General features: G+C 38.7%; 1 protein-coding gene across 4 annotated transcripts in view; it reads right to left on the bottom strand.

Annotated features, from left to right (window-relative positions):
• The window catches only part of LOC118799218 (trichohyalin-like), a 182,888-nt gene that overhangs the window by 117,982 nt on the left and 38,562 nt on the right, over positions 1–26,344 (bottom strand). For 3 of the 4 annotated variants that reach the window (XM_036558957.1, XM_036558958.1, XM_036558960.1), the window contains 2 exons: positions 18,367–18,513; positions 14,182–14,385 (listed from right to left, as the gene is read on the bottom strand). In XM_036558957.1, the coding sequence (XP_036414850.1) occupies positions 14,182–14,385; positions 18,367–18,513 (351 nt within the window). The remainder of the gene's footprint in view (positions 1–14,181; positions 14,386–18,366; positions 18,514–26,344) is intronic. The other variant, XM_036558959.1, reaches the window with a different exon arrangement.

The following is a 26,344-nucleotide window of genomic DNA, read 5'->3' as shown; positions in this document are numbered from 1 at the left end:
TTAATGGACGCTTATAGTCAACAACCGCCATTGTGCAAACTGCATGGCTAAATCATCATAGACCTTAAACATCTGCCTGGTTTCTGACACTGTGTGACATACCGTTATCTATACAATGGACAACAGTACAACAACATAGCGGAAAACAGTAACAGTAGCCACTTTAAAGATGGAATTTGACCATTTGTCCATTTTTAAAATACCCCAACCATTTTTTTGCACAGAGGTGCACAAAGGGTAACAGAGCAGTCCAGGTCAAAAACGAAACATTAAACGAGCGCAGAATGCATTGAGAGAGTGATCAGCTCCGTCTTGAGGAGAATTTAAAGTGACAGTGGTGTTATAGCTAAGGCAGAGTTTCAGGCACTGGCTAAGGGTAAAGGAGAGGAGAACCGGACACAAAAGCACTTTCAAGGCGCCCCCTCCCTCTCAGCCCTGTCCCAGCATGCACTGCGGGCTCGGCGGGGGTCTGAGTGGGGGGAACGGTTGGGCCAAATTTGGTGAAAATGAGAGAGATGAATGGAGCGGGGTGGAGGGGGATGAGGAGGGGGGCAGTCTCTTGGCAGTGATGCAGATAGTAAATCAAGGCTAAAAAGAACCTGTATTTTTCATCAGTTTACCAGATGGAGACTGGCCTCATCTTTCATCTGATCGCACGAGAAGAGGAGCGTTGAGGGAGTCTGTTTTTTTAAAGCCATCAAACCGTTAAATCTGTTGAGGGAGCTAGAAAGCTTCAACATGTATGTATATGTTTGTCACTTAGAAGGTCATCAACAATGTCCACCTGTATAATACAGTTAATAATCAACATACTATGTATGTTGATTATTAACTGTATCCTATAATATGTAAGAATTTATATCCAACAATGTAAAGTATATATTATATCTATTCTACAATGCAGCACTTACATATCAACATGTATATTACTGTGCAAAAGTCAGAGACCATCCTTTGTTTATTTAACTTCAGTAAAGCAGCAAACGTATAACAGAAAATTACACAGACGCCACAACAACTAAACATAACATCAAATTTATCAGTATTTACTGTGTCCATCTTTTGCCGTTATTATAGCTTCCATTCTTTCCACATCTCTTTCATTTTTCCACACCTTCAAAGTTCAGTCTTAAAAATTGGTTGCATTTTCTGTTTCTCACAATCCAAGTAATTCCAAACACACTCAATGATGTTAAGGTCTGGACAGGTCTGGAGTGGTCAGTCCATTGTTCTGAGAACACCAGAAGCTTTATTGTTTGATTTGTAATTTTTCTTTTTTGTATGTTTTTGTATGTGGTCTACTAGATCTTACACAGTTGTCATGCGTCCCATATTCTCTATATCATTTATTGAGAACATGAACTCTAGTTTTGATCATTTTCCTTTTCTTTTCTTATACAAGTAGATTATATTATATCTAACATATATCTTTTAGGCTTTTATGTTCATCACTTCACAGGCTGACCAAGCAGGCTAATCAAAAAAGCCTTCTTATTTATTACTGACAAAAACTCCACATTTGAATCACCCTTTGAAAAATGGCAGCTGTGCTTTACATTGCCTGAGCATTTGATGATGAATGGAACAAACTGCCCAATCTTAGTTTTACAAACCTACATTAACGTTCAGGTCGTCATGGAATTTTCCTTCTGCTGCAAAGATTTGGAAATACAAGCTTTTCTTTCAACAGCATTATAGCATATAATTAACATGCAATCATGTCTGTACTTCAAATATGACAAGCGCAGGTAATTAAATTGGTCTTTTTTTTCCCCCCAAAGTTGTTCGTAGTATAAACCTTCGGTGACACTTTATTTTGAGTGGTCCTTTTTAAAGGAAACCCTTAATGGACTCTCAGTAACATGTCAAAAACATATGAGGGTTAGGATTAGATTTTGGGTTGACCTTATGGTTTGGGTTAGGATTAGGGCCAGGGTTAGGGTTGGGTTGAGGTTAAGCTTAAGTTTAGGATTAGGGCCAGCGTTAGGGTTAGGTTTTGGGTAAGGTTATATCAACAGTACATCTCCAATATATTTACTTTAGTGTATTCAGATGCTTCACTGCTGATACCTCACTGATATGTTGTTGATGTGTTACTGATAATCTGTTAAGAGTTTATTAATCATCTACAGAGGACCACTCCAAATAAAGTGCTACCAAACTTTCATATGTCCATGGCAACCCAGCCCTCTTTGTAGCAGTTTTATGAATTTGATCAATATGCCAAGTGTACTACTTTTGGAAAAGTAGTTTAGATACCAGCGGCTACATTTAATGTTTACGAACGATTTATGGATATGTTTTAACAATTTATAATGATCATCTACAGGCAAAAAAACAAATCCTACACAACGCTTCTTTAATGTCTTACAGATGAGTAAGAAACAAGGAACGGCATCCCTCACAAACAGGCGAGTTAAATAAATATGGAACAGTTCAAGCCAAAAAGATTTCAGATGAATCCCTGACACAATGCATGTAATATTAATGCTGTTTTTTTTCTCCTCCCCCCTACACTCCCAGCACTCCCCCCACAAGCCACACTCCCTTTCCTTCCCTTCCCTCTCTCTCTCTCTCTCTCACCTAAAATGTTGTTAATCAAGGTTCCGTTTCAAATGACAAAATGTGCGGAGTGGGGGGAGTAAGTTGCTGTGATATGGTAATTCGCTGTAGATATATCATTTTCAGAATAAAACGCTGAAGCCTATGATTAACTGGGGGCTCGCCGTAGATGGCACGCTGATTAATTTTACCCTCTTCAGCCAATGCCAAGGTGTTCACTCTTCCCACCCGTTTTTTTTAGCCAAGAGTGAAAATTAAATCAGTTCCTCTTTTTAATTTCTGAATAACCTTGCGCCATTTTTTCCCCTCCCTTGTCACGTCACGCTCCAGAGGAGGCAAACGGAGCTCTTAAGCTTCAATAGATTCCTGAGAGTTTCTACAACACTCTGAAAGCGTCGAAACTGAAAAAAATACATCTTTGTAGCCTGTGGTGGTTTGTAAACTCGTTTTCTTTTTGAGACGATTCAGATGGTAAACTGTGAGCTCGGAGCTCATTCAAAAGAGCGGAGGGAAGAATCGCTCTATTGTTTAAACATTTCTCAACGTTTGCCTTTTCCGCCTGTTTATTCCTGAGCCATGCAATCTTGACAGACACATAATCCTCCTAAACAAAGAATCAAAGGGAGTTTTCCAGTGTCTGCAACCCGCGCATTGTAATGATCAACAGCGAGGTAATTGGACGCTTTCGATTTGATATCTCCCATATCTCCCAGGTATACCTTTGTCAATAAACCTGCCAGTTACACCACAGCCGTGCTGAAACAAATCAAACAGACTGCCAACATTAAACAGCGCTGCTCGACTTTGCTCCAAACGCTGCATTTGTTTGCTGCCCTATCAACGGCACTGCATTATTTCACTGGGTATAAATGCATGTAGGCAGAACTGTTATAGTGCTACAGCTACTCCATCATGTCTGAGAGACAGAGAGAGAGTGAGAGTTAGAGAAGGAGAGAGAGAGAGAGACATAAAGAGAGAAGTCGAGATGAATAATCTAAACATAATATATAACACCAAATAACCGTGTAAATAACTTATACTCTATTGTTCTGAATCAATGTCTATTGTGATTACGTTGGCAATAATGTAACTTATAACATTCACACCAGTAAAGCTTAACTCAACTGAGAAAGAGAGATGAGAGAGAGAGAGAGAGACAGCAGTAGATAGAAAAAAAGAGAGAAAGACAGAGTTGATAATAAATAACTAAAATCAAAATCAAAATCAAAATAATAATCTAAAATAAAATCTTAATGAATAATATTAAATACGCTTGTGAATAATTCTATTGTTCTGCACGAGAGAAAATGAGAGAGAGACTTGGATTAAAAAAGGCAGAAGGAGAAGGAGGGAAAGAAATTTTACATAACATTTTATTGTTGTTTCTCCATTTCTATGGCTTCTTTGATGTATTGATGTTTATCGGCAATGATGTTACATCTAACATTCACGGCAATAAAACACTACTGAGGTTAACAGAGAGAGAGAGAGGGAGAGGAGGAGAGAGAGAGAGAGAGAGAGAGAGAGAGAGAGAGAGAGAGAGAGAGAGAGAGAGAGAGAGAGAGATGGTACGATACTGCTTTTTCTTCTTTTCTGATACCAATATCGGTATTAAGTCCTTAAGTATTGACCGATACTGATCTAACAGATTTTGTTTAAAGGGCCTATAACATGTAAAACTTCATTTTTCTCCCCTTTAAAAAACAGTTTTTGTTTAAAGCTTTAAATCATACAATTCACTAATCAAGCCGCACAGTGCGTATAAGGAAACAAACAGCCTGTTTTGAACTTTTTTATGATGTCATGGAAACCAACACATTTACAAATATCCACCATTTCAAGTTCAAGTTTCTTTCTAAGGGGTGTTTCAGCCTGCTTTTTAAATGAGGCTCAGTACAAGACAGCCCATCAGAACAGAGCTCATTTACATGTATATATGGAAATGTGTACAACTGTACATATCATAGCTTTTATTTCATAACTTATATTACTGTATCAAAACTGTATATTGGAATGGTGCAACACTGGTGTATACTAATGTGTATATTGTGTAATGTGTATATAGACAGAGAAGTTTTTCAGTTTTTGACATAGTTTGAAAATGCCTTTTGTCCTTTATATTGTGTGTAAATTTCATGATGAATGGACCAAAAGAAACAGCCCAACTTTACTTGGAAAAAAGTGTAGTTCCACTGACTTACGTTATGTGTGTGTGTATATATATATATATATATATATATATATATATATATATATATATATATATATATATACACATACACACATACATACATTATGCAGTTAAAATTTTTTAAAATGAGCTATTTTTAATTAAGCACTTTAAATCAGTATGTTAAAGCAGGCCATTAAGCTCAAACTACTCACTCCAGTACCCCACAGGATAAGCTACACAGCTAACATCACATCACACACTGTGAGTGAGCGCGGTTTCAGGACAGATTTGTTACAGGATTCAATCAAATTCACTCTTTTTTTCTGTCCTATATTCAAAGCATTTTCTGCTGGTGTCAGCAATGATACCTGGTATCAGATCAGAGCCATAGCAATCTAATAATAATCAGCAATATTAAATAATCTTGTAAGTAACTTATTAATAACTTTGGCAATAATGTCACTTAACATCCACACTGCTAAACTGAAATGAATGAAAGAGTGAGAGAAAGAAAAGAAGAGAAAATACCCTGGACTCGTCCACACTTCACTCTCACTCATTCTACATATTCAGAAGACACAAAAAAATGGTCTCAGAGTAAACAGCCCCCCAGCCCCCCACCCCCGTCATTCTGATTTCTGATTTATCTCCTACGCCTGACAAAGAATTGTGTTCCCTGGTGACATTGCATATAACCCTTACGTGCACTCTAATCAGCAAACGCGCAACCACGGCTTGCCAAAATTGGATTTTTGAGCGCTGCTCACATTTAGAAAAATAACAGCAATAATAAGGAATGTGAAATAATAAGGAAAACACAATAAGCAAAACGTAGATCATTAAGGTGGCATTTGTTTGCATGCGGGGAATAATCAACATCTGAGCTTAATGACATTAGGGAGACATGAAAATCACAGAATGATCAAATTAGCGGCTGTGGTTAATGAAAAACGGGCAGGGGACTACAAGCCCCTCCACTGCCTGGTGAGCTCTAGGGTCCCACACACATGCACACACATACCCCCCCCCACAACCACCAGCACACCAAACAGCAAGTCAAGAGGACAATAAGGGTGTGCAAATTACACATCCTCATGCAAAAACCTTGATCGCCCTTATTGATGGACAATGCCGTAAAGCCCCTCGTCCTGTTTATAGACGTTTAATTGAAGACAGCATAAAACGATAAACTAAGAAACATGCATGGTTGACTCCGCCGATTCAGGCCATAAATCATACTGATGTTCAGACAAGTCGGCCAGACACAAATTCTGATGATAGATGACCCATTTAACTTTGATTTTTGAAAGCAATGAGCTCGCCGGCAATACCTCACGCTGACTAATACCGCGGACGGTCGCGCAAGAAAAGCAGTGAGAAATCCTTTTCTCCTCGCTGCTGAACGCTTAAAATAATCTCGCAAATGACCATTATTAAAAGCGGGCTGGGGAGATGGAGGGGAGAGCGGATTTGCATTAGCAGCTCTGTAATGTGTGCATGATTTGTGATGTACAGCAGTCATCAACAAACTAATTCATCAGCCCCCTGTACGTCTAATGATACACACACACTACACGCACCACTATAAATATTAGCCTAGGAAGACAGACAGGGCGAGAGAGAGATAAATCAGAGCAGAGAGAGAGAGACAAGCAAATGAAAAACTGTGCTGATCTCGGGGCTTTCTGAAACTGGGACCTGACTAATGCTGAAACAATTATTAGACACTTTTGCAATCTTTTCAAATTGACCTAGACTGAGTTAATGACATACCCTGAAGAGGGCAGCAGTTTACTTTATAGTGTTGTACCTCTGTGAACAGACAGCGAAAGAAAAAGGACGATTATGGCTGAGGGCATTTTCTTAAAATTAAGTATTCACATACAACACATTGCGGCTTTCGAAAGAAAATTTCGTAACTGCAAAATGGTAACTTCACAGGAGAAGGAAAAACATTCTTGCAATGGAAGGTAATAGAAGCCATTGTGGACCACTTCTATTAGTCTGTTCATCATGAAATTTTAACACGATGCAAAGTGTAACTGGACTCGGAAACTGGATACAGAAACTATGTAAAACTGACAAGTGGAGATACAAGGTTTTTTGCCTAACAGTGACGATATACAAATCTAACTTAGTTTTACACAAAATCACAAGGTTATCTTCAGCCAGCGGAAAAGAAAACATGCTGCTGTGGAATTTGAAGCAGCAGAACGTTCTGACAAACCAAACTACTTCCTAAGGACACACACTTCGCACTGTGAGTGGTCTGTCAGAATGAGCTAACGTTACTCTTACAAGCATCAGTAAAGCTCATCATGACACATGATGTTAGCCAGTGCAATATTCTCAGCCAGATCAGTTTCTGTTCATTGGAAGTATTTAGCAGCTACTTCAACAAACTACTGAACATTTGGCCGCTTGTCCTGTCACAGCGTTACATACATCAGCAAGCTAACTATGTATGACTAATAAACATAGTTTTCACATTTAAAAATGGTATCAGCTCATCCTGGAAACTCGTTCACACAGAGCTCATCCAGTGAAGTAGCATGTTAAAATGTTGGAGCCCGAAGAGCTACTACATCAATCTATATCATTTATTTTTAGTTATTGCTTATTACTTATTGAAGCTCAAAATTATACACAGGCCAAACTTTTTTCCCATGTTAGTAATTTAGCTCTTGGTGAGGACTACCTCAGTTTGTCAGAACATTAGCAAACATGTTACAGCTCTTCACATTTACAGGCCATAATAAAGCTGATTAATCTATTATTAGTCACTGAATTCACAAGAATAATCAAATATCAAAATATTTGTTATTTTGCAGCCCTAGACTTCCCCTGATATGTCAGCTGGCTGACATCAAGAGCCCGTAGTATTACTGATATCAGCGAACATGCCAACAGAGCACTAAAATTTAGCAGCTTTTCTTGCAACAGGACATTGAAAGCTCATTTCTTTTATCACAATACAGGCTAAAGTGGATGTACTCTGAATGTAAAACTATTATGGTCATAAAAATACATAAAATGCATCAAGATTCAGCCTTTAGCATGGAGATAACATAACACAAAAAACTTTGAGCAAAATAAGAAAAACAGGAGCTAATTAACAAACTGCTGAAAATTGAGGAAGCTCCGCCCTCATGCTACAATACTTATGTTACTTAAGCCTGTTTTTTGAGCAGGCAATCTGTTTATTTGCATTTCTGTGTTTTGGAAATTTGACAAACTCAATTTAGAATTGTTCAAAAATTCTCAATTTTCCACTTACCACAGATGTAGTCACTCAGCTAAGACGTTTGGTGTCCAAATTTTTCATGGTTAGTTTTATGCTACAGCTACGATGTTTACTTTGCTAACAAACACTAGATGTCAACAGTCACTCAAATTATTTCTGTAAATTCTCTCAGCTCACTCGCACACATCCAGGTCTTCATTCAGGTCAACTTATATGCATCTCATCAAACCCACGAAGACTTGTTGATGTGGACTATTTCATTTTTGACCAAACGAAATAATACTGCCCGATATTACTGGTTTATCAGCATTTTTAGCTCCTTAAAATCATCATCAATATCAGGTCCTACACTAAAAACACAGTGAACAACTTAAAAACTTGAGTGGACATTCTTAGGACTAACGAGAAAGCCTCAAGAAGAGCTTTTTTTGCAATTAGAGATATTAGAGGGTCCTAGTTAGCCTGAAAGTCATTACTTTTTCATGTCTCCTTTTCTGTCCTTTAAATGAGCAAGTGCCCTGTGTTCATTGGAGGTGGTGAATTATTCATTCTGGACATGCAAAAGCAGTTAGGGGGAAAACAGAGGAAACTGACAGTGTGCCAGTGTGCATGCGGGGAAAACTCCAGCTGGTGGCTCTCTTCGCCTGTCTGTGCAGCCGTGTGTGTATGTGTGTGTGGTGACTGGGGGATTCACAGCTTAAGCATTCTAATGCAAGGCCAGAGGAAAGAGAGAGAGGGAGAGAGAGAGAGAGGTTGCACTCCCCAGGGGACCTGTTTAGCCACACGGTAATGCCAGACTTTCAGTCTTGTTAGTAAGCAGTCTGTCTGGATATGAGGAGAGGTGGTGGGGTGACACACTGGACGTTAAATTGGATTCATTAGCAAAGGCCACCATTTGCTGGAGGATGAAGAGACCCTATACCCCACCATCGACACCTCCACCTCTCTCTAACACCTCCGTTTTCCTTTTCTTCCATCGTATTTGCGCTTGCAAATCCATTCATTTGAGTTGAACACACACAAGCTAATTCGGCTCTTGTTGACCGGTGATCAAGGAACTGTAGCTCTGCTTAAGGGTCAGCCATGCGCCCGGCGTTTAACGGTCTCCCACCTTTCCTGCTCTCCTTGTCGAGAGACCTAGCCAAAGAGCGTCTTAGAGGAGGATGGGGGGGTGGAGAAAGAGAGGAATAAAAGAGAAAGAAAGAGAAACACTGGCCTCAGACTTTTCCTCGTTCTAGCAGATGGGCATCGATGAGGAGAGAGAGAGAGAGAGGGACAGAGAGAGAGAGAGAGAGAGAGGAACAGAGAGAGAGAGAGAGAGAGAGAGAGAGAGAGAGAGAGAGAGAGAGAGAGAGAGATATGCTTGCTCTCCTGGTCAAGAGACCTAGGAAAAGCGAGTGTTAGAGGAGGATGGACAACAAAAAGAGAGACAAATATGAAAAGGAGGAGAGAAAAGAGTGAGAGAGCGGGAGAAGAAAGAGAAGTATAAAAGAGAAGAAAGGAAAGAGAGAAATAAAAAGAAAAAAGAAATAGTGAAACCAAATCCAGTATTTCTGTAGTGTACTGTTAATATTCAGAAGACATGCAAACAGTCAAAAAGCATTTCAGATTTAGACTTTAGAACTGCAGGTTGTCTGTTTGGAGGCTATTAATGTGCAATTCAATGAAGTATCACACTCTAATGTCATTGCCATCTAGTGCAAAACAGTTTAAGATCACATTAACCTACAAAAATCCCAGCACATGACAGGAGGGGTGTAAAAATGCATCAGAGGGTGACGTTTCAACTGCATTGGTTTTGCAATGCTTGAATCGATTATCAATTACAATAAGTTTAGTACAGTATCTACTCTATTTTTCTGAGGCTATTTTAGCATAAAAAGAAGGTTTTTATGTATACACATACATATACAGCCAAAACTAGCTATTACTAGTTATTACTAATAATTGGTGTCTACAGAGAATGTATGAAGTGTTTTTTTTGTTTTTTTTGTAGATAAATTGACAGTTGTTCAACTTCAAAATCACGAAGCATTGCACAGGCTAAAGTAGTGCTTTGAGTTGCTCCATAGGTGACAATGAAAAGAAGTGTGTTTAAGAGAGTCTGAAAAAGCATCATCCTAACACCTCTAAGGCATTTTCTATTGGGCAGTGGTTTACAGGGAAAAAAGGTGGGTAAAGCATAAGCTTCAATGGACTACCAATCACATAACTGCAGTGCGATGGACGGCTACATACATAAACCAATATCTCTTCATCCCATTACTTAATGTTAGCTACACTGCAGGTTGGTACTGAATATGCTACTTCTGTAAAACAAAAGGCTGAAATGTTTAAAAGATAATAAATCATCATGTCTTTTTGTAAAAGTTCTACTATGAAATAGCCACAGATGGACACCAAAAATTGCTTTTTTGCTTTACCATTGGTGGTGGTGGTGGTGGTAGGGAGGAGAGGTCATCTGTCTGAGTAAATGTATTCATAAGTACTTCTAATGTACTTAAAGATATGTAAACCGCATTTATGTGTATTTACCCTCTGCTACACTCCTGGGTACAATGAATAATACGAACCCAGAACTAGTACGCAGGGATCTCTGGAGGGTGTGTGGTCGTCATGATTTCTCACACAATGCTAGTGTTAACAGAAAAGACAAACAACTGCTGCAACATTGGAGGAGATTCAAGCTGTCTTCAATTTCGCTCAGTATTTTGTTTTATGTGTAGAGTCATAAGCAGTGATTACAGGTAGCTATAGTGGTTTTTTGTGGAAATGGTGGTTGTTTGACCAATAAACAGTCTGCAGTATTTTTGGCTCCACTCATATGTCACAGTTCAGTATGAGAGGTAACCAAACTCAGCAGGGTACAGTTTACTTAGCAATGGTAATGAAGTCAAAAGGCATTACTCAATTTTTTTTTAATTTCTTTTTGATTGATTGATTAAAATAAAAATTGCTGGTCAGAACCAAAATTCAAGATACACCTGGCTGAAAAACCACAACCAAAAATCCAAAAGATTTTATTTTTTTTTAATTTGATGGTGTTTTATGCTTATATGGCAATAAAGAAAATATCCTTTTATTACTGATAAAATATAAAAAAATACAAACAGAAATACATAAAATATGATTAGTTTACTCAGTATGTGCCTCTACGACAGAGAACGGCTTGTCATTTGAGGCAATGAATTCCACTAATTTATTTGTACTTTGCACTTTGGATCTGTTTGTGATTTTTTGTCATTTCAAAAAACCCTGGCTATACATGGCATTAGCATGTTAGCAGGGACTTTCTGCTTCCGATGTTTAGCTGTATTCTGCGCACTGAGCAGAGTTTCTTGTTTTCAAGTGGTGTCAAACCTGTAGTAAAGTTCTTGAGTATCGTACTTCCTCTTCATACACTACATTAGCAGAAATTATAAATAGCTTGTCTAATGTCCCTCATAGAAACTGTGAAATAGCTAACTGCAGTTGTCTTTCCTCCCTAACTGTTGATCTGCTGCCCAAACTGTTTGAACACACCTGCACTGACCAGCGCACGAGAGCGAAGTAAACAAAGTGTTTCAAATTAGTGTTCTTCATTTTCATTACCATTCAAATAATTTGGTGTCAGATTTTGACTGTCTATTTAATCTTTTTATTGTTTTTGGCCAAAACCGTAAGTGCCATTTTTGACCATTTTCAGCTGAAATGTTTCAGTAACCAAAATTTTAGTGCATCCACAATTTTTATTTGTTGGCTAATATCATGCTGAGTGATGTAGGAAAAGAGACAGCACAGCGAACTACGCTCTTTTGGACTCCTGGTTATGGATGGCTGTGGCATCACCAGGGATTAAACTCTGATCTCCCAACAATAAGGTAATCTTAAACAGTTGCGCCACTCAGAAATGACAAAATGTGCGATCACAGATTTGTAACAATATCGTGCTGTAACACACTGCCCAGAGTAAAAACGCCTACAGTGTCCAGATTGAGGAAGATTGTGAGAGAGGAGGAGACAGCAGTGTGGGGAGGAGCTGAAACTCCCTCCAGAGTGATTTAAGTCTGCAGAGCCACGCTCCATACCTGCCTTGGCTCAGCCTGCTGCTGCTGCCCCGGCTCGCGCTCGGCTCCAGCCAGCCGGAAGGAAGGAAAGAGCAGTGATATTTGGATGGATGAGTCCAGCGGCAGGAAGAGAAAAGCACCAAACAGCGAGCTAAAGCGTTCCCCTGTCTTCACATGCTTGATTTCCCCCCTTAATTAGAGTCATTCATCAGCGTGTGTGAGAGATGAGGCGGCGCGCCGGCCTCTGCCACACCACACCTTGCCACCTGTCAAAATTACAGCTTTCAGTTCATGCGCCATCCCTCAAATAGTTATTTTTTACAAGCCTGGCTGAGTCTCACAATTCACTATTTACTATGGTCCTGCCCCTGCTGCCATGCAACCACCAGACAGGCACACATACAAACACATGGAGGCTGACACGCACACACGCACACTAAAGCTGGGGGCAGTCGTAATGTCAGTGTCAGACAGTGCTAATGGTCATTAAGCCGCAGATCAATTCCAATTAAAGGCCATTAGCAGTGTTATTATAGAGATGATCATTGTTTTCATAATTCAGCCAAACAACCCGCTGCTTGTCCTTGGCCTCGGTGAAGGAAAAAGAGAGCAAAGCTTTAAAGCTTTACACACTGACATGAAATACATTTACTGGAACTGAGTGAGCTGACTTGTGTATCCAGCATAGATTCTAAGACCAGATAACGTCTTAACGATGTGTGACCCTTAGGTCCTCCATGGTGTTTATGCCTTCTATAGCACTTCTTACATTCTGTTCAGTTGTTTCTCACCCATCACTCAATGAAGCAGAGAAATACTGTCCAAAGTACTGACTCTAACTTTAAACCCAACACCACATTTGCATTTCTAAGTACTTCATTATGAGCTGAATGTAATGAAAAGTTATTGTTGTTCATACAGTTGTGTTTTATGCAAAAAAATCTTTAATTTTTGCAATTATCTTCTCTGACATAGAAATAAACAGAAAAATGGCAAATTCATCATGTAACCAACAACATGATTAAGTATAAATAACAACAGCAGCTGCATAATCACCCCAAAACAAAAGTATAAACAAATATCAGAACAACATCAACAGGACTGAGAAGGAGAATGACAAGAAAATATGTTTTAAAGGAGAACTATGTTTTTTCTTCTGAAAAATGTCTACATCATGAAAATGTAAACAAAGTCATTCAACAAGGCTTAATGTGACAGTAGAGAAACTTAACGACTCAAATTTATAACTGTGAACCTACTGTAAGACAATGAGTGAGTTTACAGGCACTTAATTAACCAATAACTGCAGAAAATCTGATTTTGTCAGTAATCTGATCAACGCATTTACATGCTCTTGAGTAATCAGACAACGGGGAAAACTCCGGGTTTACGTGAGTCAGGCAGTAATCGGATTTCTGCTTTGCAAACAGCCAATAAACCCACACATCTTTACCTGAAAATATAAACATACATCATCTAGAAGATGAAGAATATTAAACTCCTTCATTTCGGCAAGTATGTATTTGGTTTAGCATTGCTCCAAAAGTGTTTTGGTGCATCTCGTGACAACACGACTTGCTTATTTCCGGTACTGCGGTCTGTTTTCGCACATGCACAGACTCAGAAATCCAAAAGAAATCAGAGTAAGAGTTTACATACAGTGAGAAATCTGATTACTGAGCTAAAATCCAGCTCTCATTATCGGATTTCTAGATCTAAGAAATCAGAGTATGCTGTTTAATGACCATTTGAATAATCAGATAACTGCAGAAATCTGATTATGATCGAATTACTGAGTGCATGTAAACGTACTCAAGGTCTGAGCACCAGGCAGTGTATTCCTACCCATTTCTTGTAATAACTTCTTGTGATGTAGCTTTTAAAAGCATTAAACACTTCTGGTTCCTATCACCATCAACAATTCGGACTCTGTACATTTTCTCTACAATGGCGCATTTCACATTAAACCACTCTGAACGACTTACATCTTAGCCATTTAATTACACAGTAAATTTGAAAAATTGATGGAATTCCTTTTTAAGGTTTGTGCATGCACTACGCAACCTGTGCCATCGTCAAAAGCTCAAACTGGGACAACGCTGTGCGGCAAAACAGTTTTCCTTCATAAGCACGTCTTGAATTAAGTGTGGCCTTACCTCGGGGCTGGCTGCTTTGGCCTTTTCTTCTCTTCTTTTCACCTGCTCGCGTTTCAAGCAGAGCTGTTTGTGGCTCTGAAGGAGGCGCTCTTGCTGGTGGCTGAAATTCCATTGAAGGCCCTCAGAAGGATCCTGCAGAACGGCCCGGTCCGCTTCACAAGGCCCGCTATTGTCCGGCCCGCAAAGCTTCTGTTCGCGGGGGTCCTTCACAGAAAGAGGAAGTAGGACTGAGTTAACCTTTCAGTCCCTCTATCTAGCCAAAAGCATTGTCTCATCCTTCCACTGCCTGGGCTGGTATTTAACCTACGGAGCAGCACCTCAATGCCTACAGGTTTCAAAAGAGAGGTGACCGTGGGCAAAAACGAGACAGCTTTGCCTTACAATGCTTCAGCGTGTCGCTTTAGGCTGGGGCTTTATGGCATTTTGGTGGTGTGACAGGGCATTCATGTTTAGGCCAATCCAATATACTTCAGAAATGAGCTTATTTATCGAAATAAACAGACTGCTCGCTCAGAAACGGGTCACTTCTGTGTAAGAAGAAAGATCACAAGTAATCTACGATTAGCTAATCTAGGTCACACCTCCAAGGCTCTCTCAGTGTCCACTATCTGATTAACTAGCTTTTGATCTTTTTCAAACTGTCCGGTGCCACGAGAAAGCGACAGTTGCCTTCAATAAGCATTTCTAACATGCCTAAGGTAAGTTATACACTTCAGCGAGTATTCTTGGAATTCAGCTAGCTTCCCTGGCATTGCGTCGAAGAATTTCACCAGCCGGTTTGTGCGTTCAGCACCGGACTCCACTTTAAAAAGCTTCTGTTGAGTAAGAATAATGACGTCTGTGTCAGCCGAGCGCAGCCGGCCATCTTAAGTGCGAGTCACCACCTTATTGATCACGACGGCCAACTCTTTCTCACTCTCAACTTCATCATAGCACCTCACATATTACTCAGCTCCTTATCTTCCACCTTGGACACGCACACTGTAGCCAGAGAGCAAATCCAGCAGTTAATGTACACAATAGACTGTTGGGGGGGAGAGCTCAGTATCAGTCATAATTATAGGTGGATATTAATAACACTGCAAATATTAATCTTAGAAGTAAACATTAAGCGGCTTAAAAGAAAATTGCGAATAAATCAGATTATCCTATAGGAAAATCCCTGCGAAGGATCCGAGATGTAATAAGTAACGCAGCCATCTTTTTTCATATAGTGCTGCCATAGGTAGAAAGTACCAGGCAATTCATAAAGCCGCACCGGCACATACATATTTCACCTTCAATTTTATTTTTTCATAACTCTCCCAGCCACAAAGGAGATTCAATTAGGTTTTCTGATTGGGGCGCTGGCATTCTGTCGGGTCATTCAAAGGTTAAAGAATTCAGTGCTACAAACACGATTATGCTACTGTAGCATTTGATCAGACCCTCTGTTTATCATGCAAGCCTGACCCCCATGTTGAGGTCTCAAAATAATGCCACTCGGAGAGATTCCCCGCAGGTAATTGCCAGGGCATTTTTACATCCTCGATTGCATGGCTACCACCATTTCGCATTTAAACACTCTCAGAAGAAGCGGAATGCAGGAGCGCGGCGGGAGCAACATTACCGCTACTCAATGATGCCGAAAGCCGAGTGCACATTAAATCATTTTTATATAGTGAAGGAACAAGCAACATAATGTCATTTCCTTCCCCTCTTTCTACTATGCTCCCTGAAAGAGTGAGTGAGTGAGAGAGAGAGAGAAATAGAGAGGCAGAGAGAAAAATGAAGATAGAAATAATCAGATACTTAATTTAATATGTCTGAGTTCAGGGTCCATCTGCTCCCACTCCTTATACAAGTGACTTCATACATTATGCTGTAAAGTCAAGTATTCCTGAGCTTGGGTAACCACTGGACATGCACATAACATAAAAACATGATGGGAAGCAGGTCAACTTCTACACTGCCGTACAGCATCACTAGACTTTACATTCTGCAGAATACACACAACAGACTACACTGTTTTAACATTACAGTTTTTTTATGTTTCCTTCCTTAAAAATAGCTTGAATAGAAGTTTATATAAAAGTTTATATATCTGCCTGGTTTAAAATAAGTTGAAATTTAGAGAGGGAAGTTTTGTAAACTTTGTTATTAAGCAGATTACAAGTCCATATAACATCAGTTTTGGAAAACTGGAAAAAATAGTAACTTTAAAGGAGAAGGAAAAAACCTACTTTATTTTTAATGTAAGTCAACAGAACCAGACTTTTTTCCAAGTAATTTTGGGCCATTTCTTTTGGTCCATTCATCATGAAATTTACACACAGTGTAAAGAGCAACAGGCATTTTCAAATCATGCCAAAAACCGAAAAACGACAAAACTGGAGATACAAGGTTTTGTTTTGACAGCAGCGATATACCATGTCAACAAACGTGCAAAAACAAAAGTGCGCTGTAGCTGGGCTTCTGCCTGCACTACGACAAACTAGGAAAATGCATTAATGGCTTAAAAAATGATGCAGTAAATTTATGTATGTCAATGTTTCCACCTTTGAACAAATCTATGTGATAGTCTGCTTTGACTATTTGACTACTCAAATTTCTAACTTAACTCACAAGATATGAACTACTTACCTGAAAAAAATCCTGTTACCTTTCATTGTATGTGTTGGGTTTTTTGGTTTTTATTTGTTTGTTGTGTTTATTCTAATGAGACAGAGTTTTATTGGAAAAAACACACTCACTGCTGAAATAAATAGTTTTAAACAATGTGCTTAGGTGCCTAAAAACACAGCTGTGTGAAAAGGTTTGAGCTCCCTGGTATGCTTTGCTGATTTTTTAAAAATGAAAATAAGTGCATAGATTTCACAGAGAACTCTTCAGCAGACACCTTAATGCACAATTACTGTTTATTTGCTGAATTTAACATTTTAGAAAAATACAGAAGTTGTTGTACATTTTATATTTTATTTTTTTCCAATATGTTACACTCAGCAAATTGAGCACTAAAAGTGCAGTAATATTTGCTGAAAACGGCATGTTTAAATGTGTTCTCTGTAGAAGACTGTTATTTTCTTAAAACATATAATTTAATGCATAATCAAGGGTGTTGAAATTTTTTAAAATAACTACACAGACACCCACACGCACACGCACACGCACACACATACACACACACACACATATACACGTACATGCTCTGGCAGATGGCCAGGATTGCAGGATTGCAGGATTGGTAGGCAGATTGACAGGAGAGAGGATCTAAGCTGTCTTCTCCATCCAGAGTGAGCAGCAGGGCTATCTTGGATTCCTGGCCACAGATGACTGTGGCATCATCCGGATGTGACTTTGGGTCCTGATGAGAAGACTCTCTTAGCTGGTTGCACCACTCGGGAGCCTTTTTTGTTAGTCTTTCCTATTTTTCTATTTCTATTTTTCCTTTTTTGCTATGCTAATGTACCTCCATAAGCAATCCAGCTACCTGTCTCCTTCTCTGTCTAATCACTGCTGGTCCCAAATGCTAGTCTGTGCTGTGTATGTCACATACACCCACACACAGAGCGACACACACTAGCATTCCAACAACAGGGGACAGGTGAGCGTGTGAATAATGCATGAAGAGTTTTATATTGGGAGTGACGCTTGTCAATCACGTCTGCCTAAATCAAGACAGCACAGATCATTTCCATTTCAACTATCGGATATTCAGTTTGGAGGCACAGCTCCGGTACTCGTTCAACCACCGCATCTCGCAATCGGACAGGAGGGATATCCCTAGCCGTGCTTTAATTAACGCCGGGAAAGTCTTGGACTCGTCCGCACCCTGATAATTCAAAGCGGTGCATTCAATATCTCTATTTACATGCCAGGATCTGAGCTGAGCAAACAAGCTCATTTAAAAGTTCATATGCTAATGTATGACATTTAAAGCAAACTTTACACGAGAAAAGGACATACAACAAAAGGCTTTGATTCTTTTTCTGCTTTGTGAACTTGTCGAGCTTCCATATTCATGACCTTAAAACTGTGGCACCTTTGCGAAAGGCTTCTCGATATACACTTTCCTTTTTTTTTTCCATCTTTTTTCCCCCTTCTGCCTAAAACGATTTGACCAAAATCCATACAAACAAAAAGATGTTTATGTATGGAGTCTGGTGTGCAGGTGTGTGTGGGTGTATGTGTAGGTGTGTTGATTACCTGGCTCGTGGAGTGCGTGCTGGAGTTCCTGGCCTTGCCCTGATGAAGCTGTGGATGTTCTACCCGAGAGGTCAGTTTGGACACCTCCAGCTCGTTCTGTCTCTGAGAGTTCAGGACTCTACCCACAATCCCCTCATGCTTCTGCAACTGCGCACACACACACACACCACACACAATGTTAAATATGCTACCATTCAAAAGTTCAGAATCACTTGCCGTATTAATAACTTTTGTTATTTTACACATAGCACTGTGCAAAAGTCAAAGACCACCCTTTATTTATATATTTTCAGTCAAAATGGCCATTAAGTTCAGGTTATTCCCTTTTTTCAATGATACAGGTTGTTGGGACTTTACACATCTAAAAAATGTTAATGTTGTATTATGATTAATATCTACTCCCCGACTAAACATTACAGAGAAACAAAAACACTGGGCCTTGCTCACCAATGATTCTAACACAGTTTTCACGAAGATTCTGACATTCACCAGTGTTTTCTTGTTTGGGATTTGTTCTTAGGTAAGAACAGAATCTACACAAACTCAAGAGTAAAAAGGTGAGAACAATTCTGCGGTTTAAGAACACGTCATGAACCTGACGTATACCTTTTCTTGGGACCTTCCTCAAGAACACATTTAAGAAAAAACTTAGGAAGATATTGGAGAATGAGGCCCAATGTCTTTTAAATGTTACAATAAAAAGAATTCTGCTTAATATGATCAGGGCTACAAGTTACAAGGTAATGACAAAGTACCAACAGAAAGACAAGGTTAAAAAAAAAGTGTGATTTTGATTTTGCCTTCACTTTAAATGATAAATAAAAACTGTAATGATCTGACCATGCTGCCTGAGATTCGATCACACTTGTGGATATTAATTTAATCAAAACTGCAGTCCCAACGTTACAGTCTAATCACACATTTTAGAATCATTTGTGACTTTTGCTTCTAGACACATCGAAATATTTTTGATTTGAACAGCTTTCTCCTCATTACTTGAAAACTGTGAAGTTGCACATATATATATATGCATATAATGTAATGTAATTTTATATTAATTCTAAACACACTTTAACAGCAGAATATCTCTGTGAAGACCTGCATGTAAACAGTAGCTCACAAATCCTAAAACTACTGTCACAACTTACCCCTAACTGAGATTGACCATAACCTAATCGTAAACCTAGCCACCCTCAATACCACCTCATTAATTTCTTCCACTTAATATACACAGCCATTCAAAAGTTTGGAATCCATTGTTATATTAAAAATGTGTGATATTTTCTATACAGCAACAACTTGAAATGTAGATTTAAATCTTATAAACAAGACACCAAAAGGTATTATAAGTTTTATTCAATATTTCAGATTTAAAGTTATTATATACTGTAAATCATAAGTAATTATCCATTTACAATATTTCTTGTCAACTCCATGCTCAGTGCTATACAGTTTTCCCAGTCATTTTAGAATCATCTCCAGCTCTGTTCGCCAAGTCTACAACTTCCTATTAATTATTTTAATAACAAATCTGTTTGATCTGAGACGTAACTTCTTGCCATCATAGATGCTGTTCCATTGGCTAAAATGGCCGTGTTGTTAAAGATGTAAAAGTGTAAAATTTTAAAAACTCTCTCTTTTTTCAAAGCAATACCCGGCTGGTTTATGGTACAGAAGCATGCTTGTTAATTGTAAATACAATGTATTTACAATGTGTGTTTCTATAATTCTGGCCATAAATCCTTAAGACTTCCTGGCCTGGTGGCCTGAGTGGCCAGTGCAAATTTTAATATCAGTCCACCCCTGGCTCCAGAGCATGGGTGTCCAGTCTTATCTTCAAAGGGCTGTTGTGGCTGCAGCACACCTGATTCCACTTGTTTAATCAGTTGGTCTCAATCTACAAACAACTGACGATGTGAGCTCCTGCTGTTTTGGAATGGAAACATGCAGCAACGCTGACCCTTTGCAGATAAGATCGGACACCGCTGCTCCAGAGAGTCAGTGTTTTGGCACTTCACTTCCAGGTTGGGGTCATCAGCAAATAAAGCCCTCCTATAAAAACATGTACATGTCATTGCGTTACACTAAGCTGTATCAGTTGTGTCTGTTTTCATACTTTAGTGAGAAAGTTGCTGTTTTCCTGACGGAGGGTCTGGAACCGCTCCTGCTGTGTCTTCGACTTATCTTTGCTCTTCTGAAGCTGCGAGGTTCGACACAAAAGATAACCACCAATTGGACCTCACTTAAGCAACCTTGATGATCGATTGGCCAAGCAGTGGACGAACAGGAGGCCCTATCTGCAGCGTGGTGTTCAAACTGCTCATTCATTAAAAGATGCTCTTCCTTATTGATTTTGGCTTAAGTAATGAGAAAGCTTATCCAAAAATCTTTAGCATTTGGGCTCAAGTTAAGGAAATCAATGCCACCGTTTCCCATTCGAACAGCATATGCGAATTTTATGTACAAAAGACAAGATGAATCCAGAATCTGATAAATCAATAGGCTTTGTCAATACAATATAAAAGTGGCAAATGACATTTTTAGCCAATTAAAGTCAGCTGTAAACAGCTGAAGGCCAATAAGTTCAACATGTCTATAATCAGTGGTGTACAACTCATTTAAGATGAACCTGCCGCCATGACTCGACTCTAACCAGCTGGAGGAGTCCATTATCTAGAGAAAATATTTTCACTGCCAGACAGAAAACAGATTCACCAATTTAGCCTCTATGCTATTGTAAAGCCATTGTTTAGTGCAGTGGTGTCAACCAGCTTTCATAACATTTTCGTAAGTATAATCCAAACTAAAACAACGTGTTGGACGATTTTCACTTCTGGAGCCTTTCATTCGAGTCAAAACTTTTTAAAACAAGTCAGATGTTGAAGGTGAACTTGGACACAGAGCTTCATTCTATTCATTCCAGCATTAGTGTTAAAGAGAGCATGGTTAAAGCAGGGAGGTCAAGAGGAATAAGGAAGACTCGCACGACCTCGGCAAGAAGAGCTGAGAATTAAACTCCAGTCACCTTTTCAGAATGTTTCTTCTTCAGAGAGCTCTCCTAAAGTTCACTCAGTGAACCTGAGCTAATCTCTAGTGCTGAGTAATGGAGAGTCCTAAGCAGCAAAAGTCAGCAGACTGCACTAATACTCTCAGAACTCAAAGTCAAAAATATCAAATCTTTTGCAAGGATAATACTGCTAGTGTTTTTTCAGTAACACATGAACAATGAACTGTGTCAGCATCTGCTGTAAACAATCGAAACTGCTGTATTTGTTAAATTAACAATTAAGCACACGTTTTCAAAATAGCCCTTCTCACAAACTGCCTGGAATTCATGAATATTGCAGGAAGAAAAAACTTTTTGTACATCTACATCTGTATAAAAACCTAGTAAAAGCAAGTTTGAGATGAAAGTAAGCAGTAAAAGAAAAGAAGGAAAATGCAGAGTGAGTGAGCGAGAAAGGGAGAGAGAGAGAGAGAGAGAGAGAGAGAGAGAGAGAGAAACAAATAGCAAGCAAGGACAACTTTACCAAACTCTGTCCTTAAGAAGTTACAATCACATGCAGAAGCAAACACCTCAGTTCAAATGACGTTTTGTTGTTTTTTTTTTAAGTGAAAATAAGTTTATCGTCTACAGGGAACCAACTTTAATATTGCATTTTCTGCTAAGTTTAGTGGAAAAAATGAAGAAAATATAAAATGTGCTGTAACATGTGCACAGGCCACATTATAGTTTTTTCCTCAATGTGTTAAATTCAACAAATAAACAGTAATTGTGCATTAAAATGTGCAGAAGTGTTGGTCTGTTGAGTATGGTTTAACTTAGTTTCACTTATAATCTGATTTATATATACATGAGTACTGTGCAAAAGGCACCAAAGCAAACAGATATCTGGGCAGTGTTTTGCCAGAAAAACTCTACAATATATAACACAATATAAACATAAATACAATAAAAGGTAATAATTTCTAATTTTGAAAAAGTAGCTGATTTCCTGTGAGGTAGTTTGAAGAACTGCTTCTAGATTTCACTTCATCACCCCCAGTGAGCACATGGATTTATTAAATCCCATCAGCTGCACATTTGATTTAACTGAATGAAGATTAGCCAAACCGGGTATTGGACAACTATAGATAACTCTGGGCTGCCACGAGGAGAGGTTTGGAAATGGTCAAGCAAATAAACTGACAATCATACAATGACTACTCATTGTATTCAGATTTTTTGTATTTAATTTTACTTTTTGTTGGTCATATAAACACTCATTGCCTTATAAAGTGTCTATTTTTCTCCAAAATGTCTAAAGCTTTTTTTTTAAACTCTACATACTTACATACTTACACGTTTTACATATGCTGCTCTGACTACATTACAATACTACCTACATTTGCATTCTCTCCACCCACTCTGTATATATGTATATTATATTTATATTTGCAACATCCATATTTTTACCACTCTACCGTCTTTATTTGTACATAGTGTAACTGTCAGTTGTCAGTTACTTTCTTGCACTTCATATGTAAATAACACTGTTTTTGCACTTCTGATTAGATGCTAACTGCATTTCACTGGCTCTGCACCTGTACTCTGCACAATGACAAAGTTGAATCTAATCTAATCCATTGTAATTATTAACATTAACTCTATAACTACCATCACACCTACTGAATATGTTCATTTACACACAGTTACTGCACTTCAGCATCACTGAACTCTGTACGGTGATGTCAATAAAGCTGTACTGATTTACACTCTGAAAGTGTGAGAGATACAGAAGAGAAAGAGAAAGAGAGAGAGAGAAAATCCATATATCTGATCCATACAGTGGCTGGAGTCAGGGACAAACCTGCACTCTTCTAACTGTATTCTTCAAAATCTTGAGATGTTTTACTGTATTTGTTGGCTTGTATTTATTCTAGTGATGCATAGTGTTCAATAGTTTTAATCAATGTTGTTGCCTGATCTTTTGCACAGTATTGTTTAGGTCCTAAATGTTTGTTCTTATTTCAGTGATGCTTTGTCAGTACTGTATCTACATATGGTCATTCTAATAAAGCTAAAAGAGACATATGTGTATTTACATGTGCGCAGGAGAGAGAGAGAGAGAGAGAGAGAGAGGACAGCATTGTGGCTGGAAGTGGGCAGAAATGACATGGTTCTAGATGCTGAGGCTGCCTGCTGGGGATTCCTCCTGCAGTGGCACCGTGGCAAAGGTGAGCTACTACACTCAGTTGCAGACAACATTTCCCAGGGGTCATTTCCCTGCTCATTAATATTCATTTCAACCTGATTTCCAGTACATCCGCGACACGCTGAGTCTTTGATGTGCCATATCATGTGCCTTAACGCCACATTCTCTGCGCACGCGTATGCAAAAGAGCCGCTCTCACACATCTTCAAAAGCGATGCACGAGCTACAGATTCTTACAAGAGCCCTGTTTGTCTGAGCTCATCTTCACTGCACGCCCCAGACCGCCACACCGGTCCAATTTACAGGCGCAGTTTAATCACACGTAAGAAATAACCGGCTCCTCTGTTGGCCAACCATGACATTTCAATTGTGCAGCCAATAAAAGTATTACATGAAGAGAGCTGGGGATGATGTACTAGCTGGAAAAACCTGGAGATCCAGGTTACCATGGTGAGCTACCTTTTCAATGCATACAAGGTCAAGAGTAAGTGACCTGGTGATGAAGAAAGGTCTTTTCACATAATAATATGGACTCCAGCACCGGGATGTGTTGTGTTTTTTTTTACTGCAAAGCTGAGAGAAGTGTATTCGCTTACATTTTACACATTCCCTTTTCATACAGTGTTACCTTGTGCATGTGTGTGAGAGTTTTACACACTCGATCCTGGTCAAAAAGCAGTGAAGTGATGTGCACTTCTGGCTTTGTAATATACTTTATTAAAAAGGTATCATTTTAAAATAATTAGAAAAATTGTTAATATCAATTGTGCATCAGATATCTGACTTTTAATTAAGGTTTTTTTCCCCCCTCAAGAGTGTATTTCATTTTCAAGACAAAAAATCTTCTATGACTCGGAGATTTGGAGGTACTTATAAAACACCGTGGATGAAGCTGCAGTAACACATGCAACCTGTCACGTGTAAGCAAGTGAATGTTATGACAGCAGGTTTAAAAAAATGTATGTGCAGAATATAGTTTATGAAAGTATTCAACAGACTGGGCTGTTTCCGCTCGCTAACTATGGTACATATGACAAAGTGAGAGGAAATGAACTGGAAATGGTAAAGCTGAACAAAACCATGTAAACTACCCTCTCTCTCTCTCTCACACACACACACACATTTACACTTGTTTTATACAATGTCAGGACACAGGATCATACTTAGGTCTTATATGCATTATATATCATTGTCGGAAGAAAACCTCATATCTTCAAAATGATAAAATGATAGCAGGACTGACTTTGTTAATTAATTTGTAATCAAAATTAATGTGATATTTTTTCCAAGACATTTTGGAGCATTTCTGTTGGTTTGTTCATGATGAACACAAAGCAAAAGGTAATTAGAGGTTTGAAAAGAAGAAAACAAGTATTTTACACACACACACACACACACACATACATATATATATATATATATATATATATATATATATATATATATATAAATATACATATTAAATAATAATATGTCCAATGTGTGCTATATATACAGTACTGTGCAAAGGTCATAGACTACCGTTTCCAGTCAAAACAGCCATTCAGTACAAGTTATTCATTTGCCATCTTCAGAAAAAAAGTAAAACACATATATATATAACAGAAAATCACACAGTAGGCTCAAGGAAGTATTGAGTGTGTCCACACTGCTTTTATTACAGCTTTCATTCTTTTCAGAAGACTCACTTTCAGTTTTTTTTAAAGAAATCTGCAGGGATGTTCTTCCACACCTCCACAAGTCTTAGAAGTTGGTTGCATTTTCTGTTTTCACAGTCAAAGTAAGCCCAAACACATCCAGTGATGTTGAAGTCTGGACTGTGTGGTTCCATTTCATTCATTTTCCTGTTGCTTTTCCCTTCTTTATGCAAGTGGATTATTTAATATCTAATCTCCTCATAAATATCTCTGAAAAATGAATAACTTGTACTTGTTTTGACTGGAAATTACTCAATCCTCTGTATAAGTGCCTATTATGTTATCCAAGGTATATGTATTATTGCACAGTTTTAGTCCCACAAAAAATATACCAACTACACTGCTAGAAATAAAGGTTCTGTGCAGGTACCTTTTTTGTTCATCAAGGTACAAATAATGTAAATGTTCCCTCAAAAGGTACAACAGTGATTTTAAGGTCCAAATATATACCTTAAATAATTTTTTCCAGGTGAAAAGTACATATTTGTACCTTGTCACAACCTAACATTTTAAAACAGAACAATAAAATAAAAAGCCTGGAGACGAGACGGGGTGTGTGGAGTCAGCACAACTTAGTAAATATAATTTCAGTGGATTATGGTTCAATTATGTTCCATGACTAAAGGTACTGAGATATACCATTGAGGGTACCACCCCAGTGACAGGAGGGGTACTACCCCTGTGACAGTTTAGTACCTTTATTTCTGAGAGTGTACCAACTGAAAAGGTTCAAAAACAAACATGCAACTCATGCATACAAGCACACCATACCTCCTCTTTGCATTCAAAATGAGGATCTTACCTGCACCTGTAGAATCCAAACAAAGTCTTAAGAAGTCATGGTTAATTATGAGCCCAAATTGGCATTAATGATTGATTCCACATGGTCAAAAGGTCCTCTCTCAGCTGACAGATATATCAGCCACACCCCAGACACAAGGAGTCAAGCGATGATCAGTAATGATTGGAGCAGCAAGGCCAAAGCACTTAATGTGCTGACAAACACACTGCAGCTTCTTAAAATGCATTCAAGCTCATCTCCAAAACCAGGCTGGAATCGCTACAACATCTTGTTCTCATACAACA

This window comes from Colossoma macropomum, unplaced genomic scaffold (assembly GCF_904425465.1).
Source record: "Colossoma macropomum unplaced genomic scaffold, Colossoma_macropomum, whole genome shotgun sequence".
In the NCBI taxonomy this organism is placed as follows: Eukaryota; Metazoa; Chordata; class Actinopteri; order Characiformes; family Serrasalmidae; genus Colossoma; species Colossoma macropomum.
This window is presented reverse-complemented; position numbering and strand designations above follow the sequence as displayed.